Below are 26,529 nucleotides of genomic sequence, written 5' to 3'. Positions count from 1 at the left end.
AGTGCAGAACTTCATTATACAGCTTGGGGGGGGGGAGGGGGCGGGGCAAGAGGAATGTTGTGATCAGCTGTGAAACAGTTAACAGTCTATACATTTAGATTCCATTACTAGGCTTCAGAATTAAAAACCCATTAAAATGAACAGGAACCTCTCAGAGATTTCTGTTTCAGACAGTATGCAGACATTTCTGCATCAGTTTACATTTCTCTATGTAACCCTAAGAGTTATGTTTATATGTGCGTGTGTGTATAGTTTTTTTTTCAAATGAAAGCTTTGTTTGCTGTTGGAACCTAGAGTATAGCAAGATTCAAAAATGATGGGATTCTGATACATTTAACAAGAATATCTAGAATTATAAACTAAAAAAGTTTCAGAAGAAAAAAATCTCGTGCTTGGGACTTAAACCATTCTCTGTTATGGGTTAGGAGGAGATTCCACACAGGAAAGATTATCCTACAGCTGCCTACTGCAGGACTTCTTGCACCTTCCTGTGAAGCATCTGGTGCTGACCAATATCAGAGACTGGACTGGACAGATCATGGGTCTGATCCAATATGGGAGGAACTGCCATACATTTCTATGGTCTTGTCCTAGGGGAAAAAAAAAAAAAAAAAAAAAAAAAGATATAAGCTACAAGGAAAAGCAATGAATTCACAACCCAGCTAAATGGAATCCTGGCTTCTAGAGTCCAAGCTGGAATTTTTCCCAAATACTCAGGTTCTAAGAATTCCAATCAGGAGACTTCTAGGGGAAGGAGTGAATGTATATGCATTCTTTCTACATGGTACTATGAAAAAGCAGATAACATCTTGTCTTTGTCTTCAGCTTCTTCAAAAACACACAACAGCTTTAATTTAATGCACACTGAGCAGAGATGACTGGAATCACTAACAAGAACAGGTATAGTCTCTCTCTCTGACCCCCTTTCCTCACCCTGGAGACTAGCAGATCAACTAGGGTCTAACTCCCCTAATTCACCACCCCAACTCTGCCTCCTCACTTGTTTCAAGTTTGCGGGTGTTGGCTCGAGATTATGCACTGCTCTAAAGATTTCCGTACATCTGGCCAAAATTATTTCCTCTTCAGGAGTGCTGCTCCCTCTCATCCAGTTTTCTGACTGCCTCATGCCTATGGCTCTGTGTTTATTTTTCCCCCTTGTATAATTTTTAACCTCAGCCAATCAAGGTTTCGTTATTTACTAAATAAAAGATCTGTAAGTGCTACCAAAGTCCCTTGGCATAACAGCACTTTGAAATCTGAGAGATAATTTGTTCCAATTAAACCAGGAGAGAATCCTAATGGCATTCTAGAAACACTTTTAGTGTTTTTGTATTTCTTTTGATGCCAAACTCTTTCCTACTGCTGTCAGCAGATCTAGTGGAAGACAAGTGCTTGCTCTATGAAACTGATTGAAAGCTACAACAAACATTATAACTCAAAATAAAATACAAGAAGTCATATTTCTAATCAAGTTATTTACATTGTAAAGTCTAAGCAGAAGATAATTGCCCATGTTGAGAACTCTGCACTAATTACCTTCACATATGACTGATGTTTTACTCACTTCTGGTGCATATTAATTTGCAGATCTCTTATTTGACAGTGCCAGTTATATGCATTATATATGAAGACTTGCAGAAACACAGTGCTTATTATCACCGAGGTGACGCAACACTCTTTAATAGTCACTATTTAAAATGTTCATACAACACACTAGTTTATTACCTCTCTGAGCCAGGCTTTAACTTTCACCAAAAATTAACAACACTGACTATAAACAAGAGCTGGGCAAACTAGCTTGGAAGGAGATCTGGACATAATTAAGCTAAGCTGAGTACAGCCAGATGGCCCCAGCAAGAGCCCAGAGAAACCCTCCAGTTTAATTTAATCAGAAACTTCTCAGAACTTTAGAGTTGTTCATTTGTGTTTGATCCTTCGCTCTGACCAGTAAGTCTGGACTGAATCTTTATTCATGATCAATAAGTCTGGATTGAAGTTAAAATGGTAAGTGCAATGCTTTAGGAATAACCTGCTAAAGATCCAGATAAAACCACGTAAAGACAATCTGTGTAAAATTTTAGTGAACCAATAATCAAGACCATTCATTTTTGGTTTTTATTATGTTTTTAAATTTCCCACAAATTAAATTGGTGTTAAAATAGGTGCAAAAAATTAACTTCCCCAGTTTTCTGGGTAAATATTGGGATCTGCGCAGATAACCAAGTCACTGTCTCTTCTGCCAGAGCAGTTCCAGAAGCAGAAGAAGTGGAAGAGGCAAGGGCACCATATCCTCATGCTGCCTCCTCTACCCCTTCTGCTTCCGGTCCCGCTCCAGACGAGGAGACGGCAGTTTGGTTACCTGGGCGGCTCAAGTTACCATCTCTCCTTCCAGAGTGGGGAGCCAGGTCTGGGGTCCCCTGAGGTCCACCCAGGTCACCGAGCCACCACCTTTTCCCTGCCAGAGTCGGGAGCTGGGATCAAGGGGTCTGCCCAGGTTACTGAGCTGGATCCAAAATTCAGATTCGGGGAAGGAAGGGGGAGAGAAAATGTAAAAGAAAGGTAAATCTCCAGGCAAATGATAGCGCTTGTAAAAAAACCAAACAAAAAACAAAAAAACAGGAATTTCTCAGCAAGAATAAAAATAAAATCAGTAAAAACTAAAAAGGAAGGGCCTTACAAATAATATGTTTTGCAAAAGAGCATTTGAGAAGCTCAGGGCTTGATGCTCAGAATAATTTCAGTTTTCTATAATGCGGTCTTGAAGAACACCCTGATATTCATAGGAGTGAACTGAGACCATCTTGTGTCCGTTTTCAAGTGACCTTCATAGGTAAAAGAACGAGCAAATAGAGGCCCCAAAGGTTCCTTTTTGGATTGCCAGACAGTGAAGGGATTACCAATCATGAATCCTCAACAGCCCCTTCCCCCCTTCTTTCTTTGTCCCCACCTAACAATTTAAAAATACTTCCAGCGATCAGCTACTGAGAAGAACAGAAGGACTTGCATATATCCAGGACGCAAACCATCGTGCTTTACAGATTAATGCTGGCACCTTGACCTTTGCTCAGAAGCCAGTGAAGCACCCTGCACTTCTTCAGGTGCAAGTGATGCACCAACAATCAAAGGAGAAAATCAGTCCTAGACTCAGATGTTAGCAGATTAAATATCTTAGTTTACCTTGAAAAACCTAGTGAAATGGAACTGCCATATTCTCAAATTGAAAGGACAAAGGAGTCAGTCATTCACAGCAATATGTCAAATGCTGGAGCTCACAAGCCCCATAGACAGCTCATGAAAAAGAAGTGACAATGTTTTGCTGGGATGACAACACTAGTTACACTGCTGGATCTATGTGCAGAATCATGCTTTGCTCCTTCTGCCTCTGGCCAGGAGTCCTGATCTTCTCAGGACTGTCTTCTCAGTCAGATGTGAGGGGAAGTACTCTTGTGATTTGGTTTGTCTCAGCACAGGCAGAGGAGCAGACTACACATCCTTGCTCCAGGCAGAGTACGCTGAGCAAAATGTGTCCTGTGCTTGACCCATGCTGAGTACCTACTCTGCTACAACCACTTCACACACATGTACAAGGGGGAACCCTCTCATTGAGGATTTAGCTTAAGGGGTGAAGACTAGGTGTTTTACAGCTTACTCCTAGGTTGAGTTTGCTTATGTAGACGGTAGAACCTCAGGGTTATGAACACCTCGGGAATGGAAGTTGTTCATAACTCTGAAATATTTGTAACTCTGAACAAAATGTTAGGGTCGTTCTTTCAAAAGTTTACAACTGAACATTGACTTAATACAGCTTTAAAAGCAGCATTTTTCTTCTGCATAGTAACCATCTGAATTTAAATGAAACAAGCACAGAAACTGTTTCTTTATCTTGTCAACAAATTTTTAACTTTCCTTTTTTTTTTTTTTTAGTAGTTTATGTTTAACACAGTTCTGTACAGTATTTGCTTGTTTTTTCCCCCATCCCCCCCACTGCCTGATCACGTACTTCTGGTTCCAAATGAGCTGTGTGGTTGACTGGTCAGTTCATAACTCTGCTGTTCATAACTCTGAGGAGGTTCTACTGTATTTTAAAAAAGATTTTTTATTTGAGCTTTATGTCCTATAGACTTTACAAATACAAAGTTACAGGTGGTCCAAAATAACCTTTTATTGGAAGTTATGTCTCTACTATAGAAAGGTTAAAAAGCACTACAGAACTGACTAGAGAAAGAAATGTTTTCTATGGGATTTTAGAGTATTTAAATCCTACTGCTTTTCTATAGAACGTATTGCTTTCATCCCTATTAAACAGGATTTTTCCCATAAAGGCCTAGATGGGAATCTTGTAAAAAATTAAGGCAAGGTGGAAGAAAGAAAGAAAATCATATCTTGTATTTGAGGATGGAGGAAAGGAAAAAAAAAAAAAAGCGCCACCCTAGAGGCAATTCTCTCCTCATCTTCCACCAAAGTGGAGTTTCCACCCTCATCCAATTCCCCCCTCATCCCCACCGTCTATCCTGTAAGCTTCACCAGGTTGAAAGTAGACCCCGAGATATACATGATGCAAATTTACATGGGCTCTCATTCCTGACGCGTGGAGGTGAATTGTCATTTTCTATTCAGAGCTCATAAATCAGAAGCCTGGTATAAAACTGCAGGATATGCACACCAATTTCACCGTTTGTTTTACAGTCACGTTGAATTAACAGTATTTGTACTGGAATTGAATAGTGGATAGTTCACATCTTTTTGCAACTATGTGCTACTTAAGGAACTGCAAGCCGCATCTAGCAAAAGCAAAGCTAAGAAGGAGCCAATAGGAGCCGTTTCTTGACAGCAGACTCATTTAAGTGTCAGAGAACATTGAGGATATTACAGGAGAATGTTCCTGGAGATAACAGCTCCTTTCCTTAGCACAGCCTACAATTTGTTGTCCCCTGTGCTTCCAGGCACCACTGAATGACAGTTTTAACACATGATAAAGTTAAATTTCAGGGGACTGGTTAAAACAGTGGACTTACTTCACATCCATATTTAGCCATTTAAAATGGTCAAGAACGATGAACTTGCCCTAACCGAAGAGTGGATCAGTTGAAGAGGGGAAGAGTTCCACAGTGATCTGTGACTGATTCAGGAGTAGCCCAGACCATTTCCAAATGGAATCACCAAATGGAGGGTGTACATAGCAAAGAATTGGTCATGTGGGGTATCAATCATATGGAGTAATCCCCTAACCACCCCAAAAAAAAAGTTTGCTATCTGTGATCTCGTATCAAAAAGCAAGCAGTCAGAAAGTATTACCTGGTGGGAGGGGGAATATGGTACAGCAGATTGTCCTGAGCACCAAGTCTAGAAACCTAGGTTCGACTCCCTGTACTGACACTAAGACCCTCCTTCCCAAAGTGATTGGCTAATTTTGCCCCCAAGATGGTTCTTCTCAAGGACAAATTTGAGGCACATTACCCATGCTGTGCATTTTCTGTGCATACAGGGAGCTTCAGTAGGGCTGCCAATCAGCACTGCTCTAGTCCTAAATGGGAAAAAACCAAAAAACCAGAAATGCATAGGGATTCAGTAATGCTGAAGCAGAGATTTCCGTTGGGGAACAGAGCACAGGAGCTAGAACAGGAATGAACAATGAGGAACAGGCCAAAATCAGCTCTTTCAAGGAGCTCTCCTTCAAGGATAAGTCTAATTTTTTTTTTCATTCTTTCAGTCTTTGCATCTCATTTCCTGTTCAAATGAAACATCAAGTCTTTAAATTCAGGAGAAAATAGCTCTGTTCTCATTTAATTTGGTCTCTGTCTGTCTCTTCCTCCTCTACCAAGCCCAAACACCCACACAAAATAGGGATGAGGGTTTCAAAGTTCACCTCGGGCTCCAGTAAGATTGATCTGTGTGTTCAAGACAGGTTCAAAATACATAACTTTCATGACTGCTAAAAGACTGGTCTTTCAGCTACTGTTTTCATGACCAGATGAAGATCTGAGTTAGAAATATATCCCATCCCAGGGTTGGTCAGTTAAGTAGGGGCTATCTCCCCAGAACACAATAGATGCATTAGCTTAAGTTATTCCATGTCAAATGGAGTTTTATGCATCTCAGAAGTCTGAAACATTTGGATAAGTTATTTTAAAAAATACCAAATGCAATATTTTAGCATACTAGGCACCTCTCTCCAGCTCCATTTTGTTTTCATATTTCTCAGCACTTTAGAGAATCAGGTTTGTAATTGGAGGCAGCATATCCCACTGGTTAAAACAGACGTATAGAGTCTAACACCTGGAAGTTCTACTCCCATCTCTGCCAACAACCTCTGTATGACCTTGGGCACTTAATTTCTCTCTGTCTCAGTACTTCCCCTCAACCTTTGCATATAAAATAGTGGCTATATCTACCCCTTCACGAAGAGCTTGAGACCCATTGATGAAGACCACTAAGTTTTTGTTTTCCGTTACTGTAGAACTGTTTGAAGTCCTCTGAAAAGTTTTATATTAATACTCCCAGTATGGATATGAACCACAGTTTTGATTCATCAGCATCCTTAGTAACTTTTCAGAAGGCTCAGGTGCCCCTATTCACTTGGGCAGAGTCTGAAAGCTTATTAAGGAAGAAAGTTAAGTGTGTTAGCGAGGAGGGCCAGCTGCAGAAGAGAACAGAACAATAGAATTACCTTAAAATAATAAGCAGGCCACAAACTACAAGAACTTTTGATTGTATTAAAAGGAGGATAGGCACTGATCTGGTCCGCCCTACCCCTAACAACTCATCAAGGCATTTCATTCCCTTGGGCTCTTGTAACTAAGTATAATATTTCATTAAATATCCTGTTCATACCAGCTTATGTACTAGGGAACACACTAATTTTAGAAAACTGATTAGCTAGTTCTTTCTAACCGAATGTTATTGTAGCGAAGGTCAGATTTTGCATTGAAACTATGGCAACAAAGCCACAGTATTCTTTTGTCTACAAGGTTGGGACTAGGTTTTAACCGTACTGTTCCACTTAACGGCTCAACTCTGGATTTTGGCAAGCCTTCCCTCAGTTCTACCTGAACTCTCCTGGACTTTCAGCAAGGAAAAAATGTTTAAATATATTTACAGTACCCAGATGATACAAAAAACATTTACATTAGTAAGCATTTCAGTTACTTCATTTTTAGTACCAAAGTACTTGTGAAGGCATTTCCACCAACCACGTCACTAATATCAATTAATTTATTCTCTCAGCTTGCCTGTTAAGTAGGGGATTAGCCACATTTTTCAGATAGACAGTTGAGATGGAGGAAGTCACTTGATTTCTCTAAGCCACAGAGTGAGTGTCACCAAGACAAAAACTCAGAAAAAGCAGGCTCTGAGTTCGTCTAGTCCTTTAACCACAAGCCCAGCCTTCCTCCTGTGTAAAGTTCCAGTGTATATACATGCCCACTGTATATTCTGAGGACGTTTGCTCCATCATTTATAAAACTACATCTGTTTTCATTTATCTAGGTGCAAAACATGAGCATGTCTAAAATGAAAAACAAAAAAACAGTTGGCTGAATGCTGCACGTTAACCACAATATTCCATCCTAGAGCAGATCAAGGGGGGAGCTCAACCTGGCCAATCCACACAGCATTCACATTGTATACCAGGGAGGTCTCTCTCTTTTTCCCTCCCCCTACCTGTAAACTTTTCTGTGCAGGGAGACACATTAGAGAGTAGAGCCTGTCCACATCAATTTGTCTCCCATGTACTTTCCTCAACACCACCGTCTTGGTGCTCCTTCTCCAGGAAATACAGCAACACCACTCCAGAGAGTCACAGTTAAGATATCCTACAAGCTAGGCAGCCATCTCAGCGAAGTACCCAAGCGTCAATAAGCTGGGAAGCAAGGTACTGAATGTCACTCCCATTTGCAGGCACACGGAAAGTCACCAAGCCAGCTACAGAATGCCAGCCTGCCTTAAGAAACAGGCCAATAGTGAATAAGCATCCACTTCTTCCCACAGAAGAGAATGGAAAAAATCAAATTAATAAAAGTTGTTTTTTCCCCCCCAATACAAAATTCAAAGGTTCAAATAGATACTGGGAGCTTATATGATTACCTAATGTTATAATAGTTAATGCTAATAAAAAGACACGTTGAGGAGGACATAAAACCTCATCCTTCAGGGGTCAAGTCAGACTAACTATTACAAATTGGGGTAAGAGCTTCATGGGAGGCAGATTATCCCACAACTGTTTACTGGGGGGTTTCCGTCAACCTTCCTCTAAAGTATCTGGTGCGAGGCACCATTAAAGACAGTTTACTGGGCTAGGTGGACTTTGGGGCTCATTCAGTAAGAGAATTCCTTGGTTATGGTAAATTCTGCCCTCCGATGGCTGCATTCAAGTCTCATGCAAGTTAATTATCCCTGCATATCTTAGGCAGAATTTAGCTCCTAATATCTATGGAAGTTAGTATACAACCTCTACTTTCCAACCATGTTTGTAAAGAAGGGGCAAAGTCCTCTCCTCTTCGTTGCATGTTAAAACAAGCTAAAGACACTGCACATCATTCATTAGAACAGAATGTATCATGAGTTATGGCACAGAAGTATCTGAGGGACACCACTATTCATGTAACAAATGTAACTGCAGAGCTTGAGATACTTCTCTGGGGCAACCACAGTCAAATGTTGTTGTAAAGCTGCAAGCACTGTACTGTTTTACCTACCATTTCTCTCCAAAAAAGCTCAGTCTATTGCATTTCACTGGTGTTTAATGAGTCCTTTTTGGCTTTTACCATATGTCCAGTGCAGCATTTTCACAATTTGGGTAGGTATTAAAAAAATGCATTGCCGCTTTAGCTCATGAGAATATACTTTTGGAACCTTTAATTTTGTTCGGCACTTAGACGCCAGAGTGATAAGTGCTATATAAAATTCTACCATGGATAGACAGATGGGTTGCATGTTGAGAGTTCAAAATTTCAGGAAGATGGCATGTATTTAAATTATGTATGCTACCAGCTGGAATGGTAGAACAAACCCTTGTCGTTCCAGTATGGTCTAAAGTGATCAGCATTTTTGAAGATGCAATGTGCACTCAGACTGTGTTCCATGGGCCCCTTCCTCTCACAGCCTAAGGCCTTTTTGGCACATTGTCTAATTTTCAAGTTGCAAAAAAGTACAAAAGTCTTAAGCACCTAAATTTGCCATTGTTTAGTATAATGTTTTTCCCCAGTCATGTGACCAGAACTCCATTCTTAAAAAGTTTCTTGGTTTAACAGAGACCATGACATCAGCATAGATGTTGTGAAGGACTAAGAGACAGCATTAAAGTGTTCTAAGTCAGACAGTTAAGAAAAATCCAGTGTAATAAGCAGAGGTTTACAACTTCACCTTGTTTAAACTTCAGATACTCAATGAGCACATCTCAATCTAACCCATGAATTTCAAAACTGAAATGGAGCCACATTGCCAATATGATGAGAAAAAGCATCTACTTTTCTTCTCCAAAACCACCACACTGACCATGAGCCCCCAGAAGAGTACTTTCCAAAAGTTACAGTATAGTAAACTCACGACTGAAATCATTTCTGTATACTGCATGCATAAAGTTTGTGCTACTAGTTTAATTTGTTAATTCACTGTCACCAAAATATATTTGAGCCACTACCAGATAAATTTAAATGGAAAGAAAAAAAATCCCATGAGAGTTCTAGATACCCTGATAATTAATATGAACATTAAAACAATAATGCTCTCTACTCCCCATCATTCCAAGAACAATCCTCTGCCAAACTCCTATCAAAACAGATGCTCTTTGCAGCATAGCCAGATAATCACCAAGTGCAAGCTATTTTGGAGCAAAAGGTCATTTGCAGCAGCCCAAATTGCTCTGATTACTCTCATCCGAGTGGTGGTAGGAGGGAGAGAATCTATGCATAAATATGTGCAAGCACTGACATTTTCCACAACTCTTTTTAGGTGAAGCTAAACTGATATAAAATGGCCCACATTTCTGAGAACAGGTATACTACACTTGAACTAAAAGAGGAGTTCATTGTAGCTCTTAATTCTGAGCTATGAACAAGTCAGCAACAAAATATTCAGCATTCCAGTATGTGGGAATATACAATCAAGAAACATGCAGCAGTGCTATAGTTTATGGAGTTAGACAACCTGTGTACCTGGTGTGATCTGGTTCACATTAAACAAAGCATTTGGGTGCAAACTTTCGAGACCTGATGGCACGTGTGAAATGTGCATCCTTAAGAATACTCAACTCTGTACTAAAAAGATATATATTGATCTAACTGAACGCGGATCATAATGTAAAATAATCCCATCCAAACAGCCAGCATATATACTAGAAATTCGCTCTACTATCCAGCTTCATTTCAAATACACGCTCTAGTTACAAAAAGACTGATATGTTCAACATTAGCCTTAACACTACTAGATAAGCACAATAAAATGCTTCATGATACCATTACTCAGAAACAACATGGATTAGGATCCAAAGAAGAAACAGAAATTCAACTTCTCATCTTTTGCTTCGCTATGAGGGCATTTTAAGTCAGAGATACGGGCTCATTCCTTGAATGTTTTGCCAAAAAGAAGCGTTGCCCAGCAACAGCTAAAACAATGTTCTGTGAAGGAGGTGGCAGCTGGATAAATTCACCGAACAAGCACATATTTTCCTTCACTATACTGCAGTGGAGTTATTACAAACTATCCAGTCCAGTCCATCCTGAGGTTGCAACAGGATCCATGTCCTGAATAAATACATTTGAGCAATAGAGGGAGGCTACTTGGCAAGCCCTGACGTCTTCCATCATGTTAGCATACAGGTTTACTGCACTGCTAAATTCTGACGGGAAACAAACACACCTATGAAGACTGCAAAAGCACATTAAGTCTGTACAGTATGAGCCAGGGGTTAAGCCACAAGACTCTCAAGATCCTACAGCCAGGTTCTACCACCAGCTCTGCTACCCACCGCCTGTGTGACCTTGGCCAAGTCACTTAGCCTCTCAGTGCCTCCCTTTCCTCCTCATCCGTAAAACAGAAATTCACCTCCGAGAATCATGCAAGTTCCAAGCATTATTACTTTCATCCCTCTATCACCAGTAAGAGATTTGATTGCAACTCATTCGTAAGTTCTGCACAAACCTGTGTATATAAAAAGGTATCATGGAAGAGTCTACAATGAGAGTCACAATCCTATTCAAACAGCCTTGATAGCATGAACAAAATGTGATCCCAGCTTTTTAAAAAACACCTGTCAGCAGTTTTCAATCTTTCTGAGCTGAGTTCCCTCTTTGAGTTACAATTTTTGGTTGCGCCTCCCCACCAAAACCCAGACAAAAAGGAGGTGAGTCAGGGGGTGGAGGTGGTACTCCCTGCCCAAGCCGCACCGCACTGAACCCTGAGCCCCACCACAATGGGTTGAAGCCCGAGCTGCCTGGCATCGCTGCTCGCCACCCTCCCTTGAGGGGGCGGAGGGGGAGGGTACGCCCCACAGTTTGGAAACCTCTGGCCTAAGAGGATAGTTTTTACTATCCAAAAATAGCACAGATTATGGAATTGTCTTATATTTTAAGAATTGTGAAACTAGGATTTTATTGCTACAGATGTCATTTGTACTGAGAATATATTCAAGCTCGGTAAATAAAATGCTGTTTCCTAAAGACATTTTTAAAAATATCAGTCTTCCCAGTTCATTTTTGTAGGTGAAGGATGTAAAGGCGTGCCAGCATTCAAAACATGAAAACTCTTGGCACCCCAAGTCACTGACAGTGGCTGAGGACCAAAACAACTGAACTAACAACCTTCCTCAAAGCTCTGGGAAGCATGCAAGTTTCTTGCATCAGACACAAATTTCCATCTGATGTTTTAATTTATTGTGGCAGCAAACTAAAGCTTCTTATCCTTTTTTTCAAAGCCCAGCAATCTTCTGTCTCAGCCCACATCTCAGAAACTTCAGCTCTTATGTCATCCCCTCTTTCCACTGCACCAACTATACTAGCCTGATATCTCAATCTACTCTCCACTGCTCTCCCAACAAAACCAGCCCTGAGGCCCTCAAAACGGTACCCTTACAAGTTTACTTCTGACCACAGTAACTCAAAAGCTTAAATAAATTTCCTTCTTCCACTCCTATCTCCCCCTTGGGATGGAACTCCTTCTGTATCATGGGTCACCAAGGCACCATGCTCACCTAATTCTTCCCTCACAACTCATCTCTAACACTGAACACAAGGAATGCATTATTAGTGGGCAAAACAATACAAGAACTATTCCTCTTCTCAGCTGCACAGAGAATCCTTCAAAAAAGGCAATTAGTTCTAAGGGCCATTTTCAAGTAGTGAGTGTGTTGTTAGTGCTTAATGATACTTATGAGGTATTTATTATAAAAAGATTTTTGTGTGATGTAGTTACAACAAACAGATTATACATGTAACTGAACCATTACGCATATGGAAAGCGGAAGATATTCTAAAAGTTGTGAAGTAAAAGCTGTGTATCAGAATATCAAAGGTAAAGTCGCCAAGTTGACAGTGGAGCTTTCAGAGCACACTACATGCGACTAACTGTCCTCTACGCAACAAGACTTTTTAATCCTGAAATACTGATAGCTAAGTGAAAGCAGAAGGGCCAAATTCTGCCATTGGAAATATACGGATGCATTTTCCCTTTAATTCTATAAAGGTCATGCATGCTTATCCAGGCACAGAATTTGGCCTTAGGCATCTCTTTCCACTACTTTTAATACAGCAGTAAAGGTATCTTTGTAAGTTTACCTCTTACCACAGACGCTCAAGCAGGTTACTGCATTTCTTATAAAGAGCATCAGCCATCAAAGTGAAATCCACAGTCATGTTTCTGACATCTCCCATTGAGAAGGTGAATTTTAAGTATTAACTGACATCTGCACAGCTGAAAGCACAGCTCATTTGAAAGCAGATTCTCACAAAGATGTAAAGCAGATTACAACATGTAAACATTTTCTGTTCATGAAGACATGCTACCTGCTAAATCACTGGCCTTTGACTACCTGGCCGCCTACTCTAATGGGAAACCCAGAATGTAATTAACCACATTCACTTACTTATAGCAATGCTTTCTGAATGCCCCCACAAGTCAAGCTAAGATTAGTCTTCAGCATATTCATATTCTCTTCTTTTAGGTCTCATGGAGAGCAGGCCTCATTACAGCCTCCCAGATCCCACCTAATGCTATGCTTCAGCAAGTACCATGTGAAATCACTGTCACACATTCAATTACAACATAGAATACAGAGTGTACATTGCTCATTTTATATTATTTTTTATTACAAATATTTGCACTGTAAAGAAAGTATTATTTTTCAATTCACCTCCTACAAATACTGTCGTGCAATCATGAAAGTGCAATTTACAAATGTAGAATTATTTTTTTACATAACCGTACTCAAAAACAAAACCATGTAAAACTTTAGAGCCTACAAGTTCACTCAGTCCTACTTCTTGTTCAGCCAATTGCTAAGACAAACAAGTTTTGTTTATTTTTTTACACTGCAAATATTTGTAACAAAAATAATATAAAGTAGGGACTCCACACTTTGCTTTCTGCAATTTAAATCAATATATTTGAATAGTAGGAAAAGCATCCAAAATAATTATTGTTTAACAGTGCAATTAAAACTGCAATTTAAAAAATTAAGCCTTCTTAAGTCATTTGACAGCCCTAGTTTTAGAACATGTGAGAGACCAGAGACCTTGCTGGGGACTGGACCCAGCCCATAGGTTGAGGGTATCTGTGCTATCTACCTGTTTTAGTCCCAGTGCAAGTGATTTTGCAATATTTTAGCGAGAGGAAAATGCTTGAGGACAAAAGTTATGTTTACCCAAACTGTAACTGTAGTCTAGCTAGCTTGTTAAAAATAGCAGTAAGGATGCCACGGTGTAGTCCAGTGCCATCCACACAAGCAAGTACATATCAGCGGGATGGAGAGCGGCAAGCAGGCTTGTGCAGCCCACACCGCAGAGTCCTCACAGCTATTTTTAGTGAGCTAGCTAGAGTACAGCCAACACGGATATGTCTAAATGAGCTGCCACTCGTACCAACGGCTGCAATGTAGACATAACTGTCACTCTAAGACCCTCTCAATGCCAATTGGCAGTGGGCTCACTGTTCTGTAAATTTCCATCAGACCGGACACACTTATAACACATAACTGTCATAGTATTTAGGTGTAATCTGTAAAGAGTGACATGTGTAGTATCAAATGAAAACTGGTGACACACCGGTCAAAAATATCATTGTGTGATGTATGTACAGACAGCGCGTACAGAATTAGGTGTGTGTCCTGGAAATGTGTTCCTAAAGTGTGTTTTGGAGCAGACTTTATAAACACATTTGTCCTAGACAAAGCAATGTTGATTTGCATGTGTCTATAACGTAAATGGAGCATGGGGATGTCAGAGACGATGGGCAGTTCATTTGCATCGGAGGTAAACACCAGTTATCAGGAGGATGAAGACACTGCATGGCATCAGCACCCTGGAGAACACCACATGTTGAGCCCCAGGGGGTATAAAGGCAAAGAAAAAGGGCATCTTGTGATCCATCACTAAGGGAACAAAGAGGCCAACAAAGCCTTGGCTGGGATGATTTGATTGGGGATTGGTCCTGCTTTGAGCAGCGGGTTGGACTAGATGACCTCCTGAGGTCCCTTCCAACCCTGATATTCTATGATTCTTTGCGCCTATGACCGGTGGAGCCCCAACTCTTTGGGGTGGAGATGCTGAGAAGTAACTGGAGGCGAGAACACTTTTAGACAAAGCTTGAAGCCTGCTAAGATTAGATGTAGTCTCTTAGAAGCATGTTCTACTTCTGTTTTATTTGTAACCAATTTCTATTACCTCTGCATAATATCACTTAGAACTTATTTTTGCTTTATTATAAATCCATCTCTGTGCTATTATATTAAGTGAAGTGTGCACCCTTGGCTGAGCCAGCAGGCTGGTGTGTATTCTGTTTCTTTGGAGACAATGGACTCGGTATTTCTGTGAGCGCCCAGTGACAAGTCTGGATGCTGCAAGGGAACCCTTTGGGAACTGAAGTGCACCAAGAGTTAACCTGCAAGGCAAAATTAGGACTGACAGAGTCCTGAGGAGTTTGTTGGGCTGGCTAATGGACTGGACCATCAGGGAGCTGAAGAACACTTTAGCAGCAGCAAATCTCTCTCACTAAGGCAGAGGGGTAACAAGGCAGCTTACAGTTCAGGATGATCTGAGAAAGTGTCACCGGACCCTAATCCTCAAGTTTGACCAGCCTAAACTCTGGGACCACATGATGCCATTTGTGCAGAGTTCAGGAGAGCCCTTCTTTAGCGATGTTAAAATATATCAAATCACCTGCTATTTAAAGAACCTGTAAACTTTAGTGGTGTCTGTGCATCTTCAGCCAAAGTTTCCCCTGTTGTGCAACTACAGCCCTTGGTTTGCTGTTGCCTTCCACTCAAGAGGAGGTTGACTTTCTCTGGTGTCTGTGTACAGCGTAGGTTGTGAAGTATCGGTATCCCTTGTGCTAGGATGCTTGCTCTTGTCATTAAGACACTGGACTGAGACTCAGGAGACCTGGATTGAACTCCTGGCGCTGCCATAGAATTCTTGCATGACCGCAGACAAGTCACTTACTCTCTATGCCTCTATTTCCAATCTATAGATGAGGAAATACTTCTCTACCCCACAGAAGGTGGCAAAGTCAACCTGAAATGCTCCAACGTAGTTTTGATGGAGGCCATATAAAAATACATAGGCCAAGGGGTGTTACGCACTTTTAAGATCTTTTTGGGGAATTAACATATAAAAGACCATCGTGCTAAGGTTTTATACCTTCCATTGCCATTAACTGTTAAAGGAAAGAACATATAGGCTTCCCTGTGAAGTCTTGGATGAAGTTGCTTCTACACAGGTTGAAATGGTTGTCCTATTATTCATTTCTCCTTTAATAATTTACAAGCAACCTCCAAACAGAATGTTTTATATGTTGGACATATGTGTGGTAGGTACTTGTACCTACCTGTAGTCACTAAGCTATGTGAGTGAGAATTATATCTTTTTCTATTCTTCCTCTCACCTTTCCTGGCTCTTCTAGTCAAGTCTATTCTTTCCTTCTTAGTCTTTTACACTAAGATCAAAATTTGTTTAGCATCACATATTCCAGTTCATGAGACAACATCCAGAACAGCAGCACTCCACTTTCCTTGGCTAATTTAACATTGAAACTAAAACTACTCTAGACCACTTCTTCAGCATCGTCAATGCATTGTGTATAAGTACACCAATTAGCCATTTAGTATTGAAGTGCCCAGGAAAAAAAAAAAAAAGAGCACTTCACAGTGATCTAACAGCAATAACTCATTTATCCCAATTCCCTTTTTACAGGCTGTTTTTAATCAATGTGATCTCATCAGCGTTCTGAATTGTGAGGGAAGAAAAACTGCAGCCTTTCATAAAAGCAAGGCCGCAATGGAGAGGGTGCATGACTTTTCTAAGTAGCTGATCATCTGCAGCTCTCAGATTTTCAATGGGATTGTTGGCACTCCACACGTCTCAAACAATTTCATTCCAGACCTAAAGAAACAGGGTAGCAAACACAAACTGAAGGTAGTGTGCTGCAGAACATACCCAGTGAAGAGATTTTACACACCCACTCTTTAACCAGCTAGTGCTCATTTTCTGTTTGTTAGGAAGCAATACAAGATAAATGAATCTTTTATTCCGTTTCTTTGAACTTCAGGCACTAAAAATGAGTGGGGCACAGAGAAGGAATTTAAGAAATTTACTGAGAATGGACCCACATTCATTTCTTCCCTTTCCATTCAAAAATTAGTTTAACAAGGAGAAGTCACTCTGGTCTTCTTTTGACACTGCCTATCTAAGATCTGAAAGAGGAAGGTTTTTACCCCATGTGACCAAGCACATCTTTCATAGGGTTAATTTCCTGGTGCAGGGCAGGAGGGCAAATTAAACTTATTAGAACGTGGTGAGGTCAAAACAGGAGCTGTTGTGTCGAATCAGGTTCACTCCCTTTCATTTTCTTTCCTAGGGTTACTTTCTGCCATTTTCAATTTCTGTCTATCCAATACTAAACCTATTTATGCTGTCTGTATGTCTTAAAGGAGCCAAATTACACATGGAGAAAAGGAAATGAAACAAACCTGTTTGCATCCTGTTTGCATCGATAAGAAAACCAGCCTAAACTAAACACACCCAAAATATGTTCTTAAACTTATGCAAGCCAACTATTTGTGAAATAGTTGCTCAATACATAAAACAGCAATGTGTCTCCACACCATGAAAGACATTGGGACTGAGTTTAAGTCATCACAAGTGGAAAAGACAGGTTCACAGGAAGATGCTAAATCACCCTACAGAAGGCCAGTAGCTCGAAGACTCTAAAACATGATATACGCAGCCATCGTTCTGAACCAGAGATAGGGCATCTTTAAACTATTAGGGTAATAAGTACACCAGGACCCCATTGTGCTAGGCACTGCACAAACACAAAACAAAAAAGACAGTCCCTGCCCCAGAGAGCTTACTAAGTATAAGACAAGAGGCAGCAGGTGGATACAGACAGAGGGAGGAGTACAAGGAAACTATGAGACAATATTAGTCAGCATGATAGGCAGGGGGTTTCAGCCCACCAGCAACCTAACACTTATCAAGTTCATTTGCAGACATCACAGCAAAGGTGAATTTTAAGGAGAGATTTGATGCAGATGATTGTAAGTAAACTTATAATCTTACCTCTGAATTTTTTGGGTGGGTTATTAAGATCACCTGCTTCCGGCTGCACAACACATCTATCGTCCACAAGGCTGCAAAGAAATGAGCAACTCAGGTAAGACTTTTTGTTTGCAAGTGCTACTTCCTAGGTACCAGACACAAAGTGGGTTGCTTTCAATAGTCAATCCTGTTGGCTGCTTCAATGGAGGACAGACAATTCCCAGAAACCAACTCATGCCAAATCTTTCTAAGAAGCATGCAGCCAATTTGTTTGTGTTGTCCAGAACCACACTGCTGGACAGGCAGGACACTCCTGCCCACTGCATCTTCCTCATGTCCCCTCCTGGGGGGGGGACACATAGATTGGCCCATATTCTAATGACACGAGCAAAGGCCATATAGCAAATGTCACCTCTTGGACAGATACCACTATTTGAGAATGTTATAAACATGCCCCCATTAAAGGGCAGCAAACTGGGGGGAAAAATGATGAATGCATCAGCTCACATATTACCCCCAGTGAAGCCTCAGTGTCCAAAAAGCCAGGAACATAAACTACGTTAGCATAGGGACAACACACTCCCAAAAGAGAGAGGAAGGCATAACTGATGCATCCTTGCTTACCAGTCATAAAAAAGGTAAAGGTTTCACCTTGGAGCCAGATAGCCAAATATAAATCACTGAAAAGAACCACCAGCGTCAGGTCAAAACTGGCTTAATTATGGAGGAGGAGGAGGTTTTTTGTTTGTTTTTTTAAATAGTCCAGTGAAGGTTGGTACCAACAGAAGATCAATCTAACCTCCTCCTGCTTTACCAGGAAGGGGGTAGAATTGGATAACTGCACCTGTAAGGCGTTCCATCAGAGAGTTCCAACAGAGAGCTTCTTCTCTGAGCGTGTACTGGCAAAGACATGGGGGCGTGTCTACTCCCAGGGAACGAAGGAAACAAGGTAAGTATATTGCTGTAACCTATCACAAGTCTTATGCCTTGGACATTTTTTAGACCATCTGAAACACCTATTTTTCATATACAGTGAAAACGTCTCAGTAAACAAATATTTTAAAAGTATCTCGTTTGACCTTCTTGGCTCAAATTAAGACCTTTCCACTGACCTGTCAAAGAGGCCTTCTACATGTGTATAAAGCACAGTTCCCCACAATGTCCTGAAGGTTTGGGACACTCCATTCTCATATAGTAATAGCTGGGAAAGACAGCTTGAGATCTAGAATATGAGAACTGTTCTTTGCAGAGACTGGTTACGTGCAGGGAGTGTCTTTGGACAACAATTATGGGAAATCGTGAAGTGCACAGAAGATTAATTGATTCTTAGCGGTTTACATGGACTTAAGAGAAGGTGAACTTCCTATCTATACTATGGTAGATTATCACAATAAAGAAAATAATTTTCTAGTGCGTGCAACATACAAGATGAGATTTATATACATAATAAAATAACAATTAGAATAATCAGAACACTGAATTTGTAAAATAGCAAAAGGGAAGTTCTGATTAAGCAGTGAAAGCACATCACAGGAATATTAAACAAGAACACCCTTCAAGATAGATTTACTTGGATAGAACAGCATTAGGATTTATAACAATATGTGTTTTCCATCCTTCATTAACTGTATGCATACGCCGTCACACACAGCATAACATGTGTGTGTTTTGATAGCCTTATATCATAACAACTGAGTATGGATTACACTGATTTTTTTCTGAGCGGCTTTAATTTTCTTCAGGTCAAACAGTAAGTGAACTATGGAACAAAGATAAATTTGACTATGAAGGGATATTAAGATGCTAATGCATTTCACATAGCAATTGGGATTTCTATTTCAAATCTGCCTCAGAGTACACATGACCATTTTACAGTACAATTACCTTAAAATATTGCAAATGAATTTGAAGAAAATACTAATAGAAGTATCGAGCTGCCAAGGGAAACGTGTTGGTCAGGTCTTGAAAAATACATCCAACGTCTACGTATTAATACAAGGACTAAATCTACAAGCCATGGTGAAAAATAGCTGCTCACTAATGCCATCAAAGCCATAGCCAGTTTACTGTGCAGTGTATTTAATTAAAACGTACTGTCAAATCAACTTCCTACTTTGTTTTTTTAAATGTTATTTACTCTTAGGGTTACTTTAACAGTAGAAAAAAGTGTCAAATATTTGTTTTTCAGTTTACTTCACCAATGTTCAGCAAGTAGTATTTGGCCAGTTATACAGCTGGTCGAATGCTACAAAGAGCATCAATCATATTTGATGAGTACCTGGGAAATCTGTCAAATACATTCGCAAAACACTATTCGACCAACCCTACTTACTACATGCTTTGCTTTTATCATACTTTTTTCCCCTTCTGGCAGCATCCCATATAGTCTTCTTTTTCCTATAATAAATCACGGTGCTTCTTCACTGCCTGCTTCTTTTTCTCCCACTAATTTCCCTCTTTCCCCCTCAGTTGCATTCTCTACATCCACCAAGGTTTTCCTAACTCCTTTCTTCTGCGTCCTTCCCACTGCCGTATCTTCCTCCCCATAAAATACTTATCTTTTCTATCTTTTCAGTCATCTCCCTCCAACAGATGATTCCATGCACCCACTCATCCTCATACCTACTCAGAAAGTTTAGCAGCTATTCCAGAACCCCAACAGTTCAAGGACTAAATCTACTACTCTGGGGGCAACGTCCAGGTAAGATGCCAACCATCACTAGCTGCTGGGAAATGGGGAAGAGGGGACGCTGTCTCTTTCCCCTGCTCAAAAGCTTCATCTCTCACATGCATCTGGACAGTAGGAACTGAATTTGCAGCCACTATTACTGCCTCACCCACCTCCAGGTCCCTCTGACTGCTGGAAGGGAGCAGCAGTGGGTCTCTCTAGCCCTCATCCCACCAACCTTCCTAACTGCTACTTTACTGCTCATTCAGCTTCCTGGTTGCCATGGTAAACTGTCTACCAGTTACTCTGCCCTTCCTCAGCATTTTGACTGCTGTGAGGAGAAGGTATCTGCTGTTACCCCTCTCCCAGCCGTCACTGCTTTGTCCAGGGAATAGCTCCAGTGCCAGTTTCTGATGTGAACAGCTGTCCCCAGGCAGCAGGAGAGTAAAATTAAACAGGTTTGTGTTATTTTTTATTCAAAGCTTAGATTCTCCTGGAGTTGATGACACTCACCATGGGAAAGCTTCCTTGCCCTAGAAGAGTGGCTACCTAACGCTTATTGATTAAGGAAGCGGCCTGGACTGGTTTCTGAGAAGAGTCGCTGAATGGCTACTCTACCAGGGAGCACATAGTATGGTGTTTGTCAGGGTGGTCAGGCCACCAAAGAAAGTGCACCAAGCAACAGAAGCAAGCAAGGCAGGGCTACCGCTCCAGTTCTTGGCAATGCAGCCCAGCAGCAAAAAAAGTAAATACCCTAGAGTTGGAGAAGTGTGATGTTGTTTACATGAGAAATCTTAGGCACATCGGAAGAGATAGGACCAGTCATTAGTGATAAGTACTGGTGCAGATGCAATATGACCTACTCTTTTCCTTTAAAATATCTACCTAAGCTGCCTTCCATCCTCCATCAGCAGATTATGCCAAGGGGCCTGCTCCTTCCCAAGCACGAAGCACACTTCCTTACTCACTTCCCTCCCCCTATAACTTAACCGTGGCAAGCTATTTGCCCATCCCATGGTAAAACCATACTATTCCCATTCCTAACCCCTCCGTCCTCTCAAGTGATAGCTTTCTATCTGCTACATTGCTTTGGGCTATTTTCAAAACATGACAAGTCTTTACAGAAGACTCCCCCAACTTATTCCATTATTTATGGGTGCAGGAAACACCCAGATCGATTAGACTCAGGATTACTAGCTCAGCCTTGTCGGTCTTTTACACAGCTAAGGACATCTTTCAATGCAAGACAACAGCTGCCCTTACCCCAAGGTGCTGATAAATCCATTCGTTGAGCCCTCTGCATATAGAGAGCAAATGTCTCCAATATGAAGGAAGCTTGACATCTTGTCAGACATTTCCTGCTTGTTGATCCTAGGAAAAAAGAAGATAGGGAAAAGGAGTGTTAGTGTATTTACTAGGTAAAAGAATTCCCTGAGTAAGAGCCCCATAGACAACAAGCCACAACACAAAAAAATTCAGAGTGAACACTTGATGCAGTTCCAAGAAAGTGCTGACTTTAAAATGATAAAAGCTTTAAAAAAAAAAAAAAAAAAAAAAAATCCACGAGTCTAGTCACCATCTGGCTAACTGAACAACTCCTTGATCCTGAGATTGATGTATTAGAGACAGGAAGTTTTGACTGTAGCTTCTACAGTTGCAAGAGTATTTCCCAGCCCATGGTGGAGTGCAAACTTAGATAGGTATCTCAGGGCAAAGACAATTTGAGCTCCACAGTGTCCACATTCAATGATTTTTGTTTACCCAGTTTATCATACAGATGTTCACTTAAAAGATTCCATTCCAGGCACATTCTCACCAGGTGGAGAATGGGCTTAAAGAAAAGGAAGAAAGGAGCAGATCCCCTTAATTTAAGGCATTTTACTTACAGTATTGTTCTAAACCAGGAAAGATTTCTCAGCGTAAGCCAGTTGTGCTAGTTCCAGATCAGACTTAGTGCATTCAGGAGACATTTGAAAGTATTGGCCTTTTCTCACCCCGCTCCCGCTCCCCTGGTGCCCGCCTCGCCCCGTTCCCGCTCTCGTGGCGCCCTGAGATATAATGAAATGATGGTCAAAGGGATTTTAATGAAAAATATTAGCATGGTTTGTAAGTATTTTTGTCAGCTGCTCCATCAATATATGTCAGTAGCTACCATCTTAACAGAAATACAGTATTAATGAAGACATTGTGGGAAACGTTATTGTAGATGTTTGGCAGCAGATTCTCCATGAAACAACCAAAAGACTCCTGGAAAACCACAACTGGAATATAAGTGATTAAGCCAGAGGTGGGCAAACTACAGCCCGCGGGCCACATCCAGCCCATGGGACCATCCTGCCCGGCCCCTGAGCTCCCGGCCGGGGAGTCTAGTCCCCAGCCGCTCCCCTGCTGTCTCCCCTCCCCCGCAGCCACGCCATCGCGCAAGTAGTGCTCTGGCCCGCCGCTCCTACCAGGCAGTGTGGGGAGCGTGTCTGGCTCCAGCCGAGAGGCGCAGCTGCAAGCTACTGCTGCTCTGAGCAGCATGGTAAGGGGGTGGGGAGCAGGGGGGGGTTGGGTAAAGGGGCAAGAGTCCCGGGGCACAGTTAGGGAGCAGTTGGATGGTGCAGAGGTTCTGCGGGGCAGTCAGGGGATGGGGAAGAGGGAGGATTGGGAGTCAGAGTCCCGGGGGGGGGGGGGGGGGGGAATCCCAGGGGGCAGTTACAGGCAGAGGGTCCCGGAAGGGGGCAGTCAGGGGATGAGGAGCAGAAGACAGTTGGATAGGGGGTGGGAGTCCCAGGGAGGCAGTCAGAGATGTGGATAGGGGTTGGGGGGGCAGTCAGAGGACAGGGAGCAGGGGAGGGTTGGATAGGGGGTGGGATCCCGGGGGGGGGGCAGTTGGGGCAGAAGGTCCCGAGAGGGGGCGGTCAGGGGGATGAGAAGTGGGGGGGGGTTGGATGGGTTGGGGTTCTTAGGGGGGCAGTCAGGGGGCAGGAAGTGGGAGGGGGCAGAGGCCAGGCTGTTTGGGGAGGCAGAGCTTTCCCTACCCGGACCTCCATACAGTTTTGCAATCCCAATGTGGCCCTCGGGTGAAAAAGTTTGTCCACCCCTGGATTACACAGACTTTAAAATATACACTTAAAATGGAAGTCAACCCCCTGTGAAATGAAATTCAATTCTGTGAAGAAGTGCCCAAACAATCATAATCATGTTTAAGAGACAGTCACTCATTGTTGCTGACTCTCACCATTTTAATCCCAAGCCTCTGCTAACTGGCGTTTTCTTCTTAAAGCCCAGGCTTTTGGATTCATGCCATTATGTGAGAGTCTGAGCTGTTACTTTAAAAAATGAAGGCACATTTCTAACCCTCGTGGCATAGGAGCTGGAACTAGGAGTGCTGAGGATACTGCTGCACTCCCTATCTTGAAGTGGTTTCCATCATATACAGGGTTTACAGTTGGGTTCAACAGCCTTCAGCACCCTCACTATACAAATTGCTCCGGCACCCCCACCTCACGGTCACAGAAAAGAGTTTCAAAGTTCAAAAAGCAGAAGGAAAATAAAAAGAACTCTGAATTTAATATTTGGTCAAATCTCATGAATTTTAGCCAGCCTCACAGTTGTTGGGTGGTGCCTGACTCATGGTTTTTCAACAGTTGGGTCATTTTTGAATTAGTACCCTGAACAACAGATTTCAGAAAGAAGGTAGTAACAGCTCTGCTGATTTATATACCCTTGGAGCCTGATCCTGCCCTCCGGAACGCATAATGGAGCTGTGCCCAAGTAAGGTACTCAGGGTTGGACCTCAGTTTTAAAGGACAAATAAAAATACTCCCAACCCTCGCTAACCAGCACTATTGTTCTTGAGAACTGACATGTAAGAGTCACACTAAAAGTGATCCTCCATCAGGAGGGAGAATTAAATAGCAGGAAATTATACTTATTACAGAGCACAGCCTTGACATTGTGAGTGGGATAAGCATTCCCATTTCATTGAACATTAACTTGTTTACTGCCAGAGATAGGGTTCAAACGTATTAAGTAAGGTCTGGGCTCAGCAAGCACAGAGTTAGGAACATTTGTTGGGGGTGGAGGGTTAGCAACTGCTGTGCATAATATGAAGCCGTGAATCTAGACTGCGTTTTGTCTCCTAAAACACTGTAACCAACTATCCCTTTACCATGCTCCAAACCAAGGTTCTTGTGCCATGAAGATACACTGTGATTTGCAGAATTAAAAATCCAAGTCAAGCACAGCAAAAATCAAGGGGCCAAGTTCATAACTGATGTAAATTGTTCAACTCCTCGGAAGTCAATAAAGCTATGCCTGCTTATGGCAGCAGTGTGCTGGCTTAAGGCTCCTTCATCAGCACTAACTCATACAGCCACAGTGTATACATGATGCTTGTTTCTCTTAGTAGATGTGGAGCTTAATATTATGATGTTTTAAAATAGATGCCCGAAAACATACATGATATCCAAAGTGATTGAGTTAGCCTCAGTAGAAATATTATCTTTCCCTTTTCCTCAGTTGGATTTCAACTGCACACTTCAGCATTATGACAACATTTCCAGAACTGGGTTCCTGAAGTCAGGCTCCCCAGTCCCTATGTGGGCACACACACACACATATATGCTCGCGCATGTACAATGAGGACCACTTTAAATTTACCGAGCAAAACACTGAAGTCAGCGGGAGCTGCAGATACTCAGCACTACTGGGGGGTGTGGGGGGAAACGGCCACATATTTCAGTCCTTAAATATGGATTTATTAGCCTGACTTCATGTAGTCAGGGTTGAAAAGATACAGCCTTACTGTCTTGTAGTTTTTGAGTTTCCACACACTAAAGTTTTCAGTTATAAAAAAAAACAATGTCCAGAGAAGAGGAAGAACTTGGGTAGCAGGAACTGGGTAACACAGGATGCGAACTACTCTTCCCACAGCAGTGCATCAGTTATCTCCCTAGGGAAGAGGCCTTTAAGATCATTTAACTTTAGAAAAGGCATCGATGTTCACCACAGCTGTACGCTGGAGAATGCAGAGGTCAAAACTATTGACTTCCACCAGAGACGACAAGAATATCTTTCTTGGACATCCAGAATATGAAAAATTGAAATCCCAGACACTCTGTCCAAAGCCAGGCTTAAGAACAGGACAGTAACTTTCAAACATGCCTCTGCAATTATTCAGTTTTCTATATCAAAGACAGTTTACATGTTTAAGGAAACTCAAATTTAACCAGATTTACCCTTGACAAATTAGGAAAATCTGTCCCTTCATTGAAACTTTCATGAACTTTGCACACTAAATAATAAGGTCTTCACAACAGCCCAAATTTAACAGTGCAGGATCAGAGCCTCCCTATCAGTAAGGGGGAGAAGGTAGAAGCTGATGTAATTGAGCACTGTCTACCTATATTACACTCTTGTATACCTAAGGACTACCAAACAACGTGTATGACATTGAACTTAAACATGTGCTCAGAATTTCTTAGATTGGACAGTACTTGGGAAGATGCTGAACTGGCAGGTAGAATGACAGACCAAATTATCCAACAGGCCTTCCCGTATCTAAGATTTACAGGCAATGAGAAAAAAATTAGTGAGTGAGTTTAGTTTGCTTCCAGCTAGTTAGTTTCCCGATCTGACAGAGGCTTATAAAACACCTACAAAAAAACAAGCATCTCCTGACTGATTAGGCATTTGTGTTTCAACAAAGCTGAAAATGTTTAGCTACCAGAAAACGAGCTCCCCCACCCCCTTGCATCAAGAGGCACACTTATATTTGGATTCACTGGACATAGGGGTTGTCAATTAAAAAAAAAACCTGAAGCTCTTGGTCTGTTGCTTTGAATCATATCTTTGGTATTCAGTTGTATTTTACTTATGTTGGGGTATTTGGGGTCAAAACGTAAAGCCAAGATTTCCAAAGCCCGGACAGGAACTTTCGGTGACCAATCTGAGACATCTTAAAGGGGCCTTGATTTTCAGAAAGTGATGAACACTCACCCTCAGAGGAAGGCCTCTTTAAAAAAAACTGTCTCAAATCAGGGACCCAGAAGTTGTGGCACTTAATCAATAATTGCTTTTGAAAGTCTTGGCACAGATTCAGATCACACTTAGGCTACACTGACTAACAGG

The 26,529-nt window shown here is 41.6% G+C and overlaps 1 protein-coding gene across 6 annotated transcripts in view; it reads right to left on the bottom strand.

Annotated features, from left to right (window-relative positions):
• ITPR1 (inositol 1,4,5-trisphosphate receptor type 1) overlaps window positions 1-26,529 on the bottom strand; it is a 255,631-nt gene that overhangs the window by 215,171 nt on the left and 13,931 nt on the right. For all 6 annotated transcript variants that reach the window (XM_074957539.1, XM_074957538.1, XM_074957540.1 and 3 more), the window contains 2 exons: window positions 21,676-21,783; window positions 17,766-17,836 (listed from right to left, as the gene is read on the bottom strand). In XM_074957539.1, the coding sequence (XP_074813640.1) occupies window positions 17,766-17,836; window positions 21,676-21,767 (163 nt within the window). In that variant the 5' untranslated portion in view covers window positions 21,768-21,783. Of the gene's footprint in view, window positions 1-17,765; window positions 17,837-21,675; window positions 21,784-26,529 lie in introns of those variants that run through there.

This window comes from Natator depressus, chromosome 7 (genome assembly GCF_965152275.1).
Source record: "Natator depressus isolate rNatDep1 chromosome 7, rNatDep2.hap1, whole genome shotgun sequence".
Lineage (NCBI taxonomy): Eukaryota > Metazoa > Chordata > Testudines > Cheloniidae > Natator > Natator depressus.
This window is presented reverse-complemented; position numbering and strand designations above follow the sequence as displayed.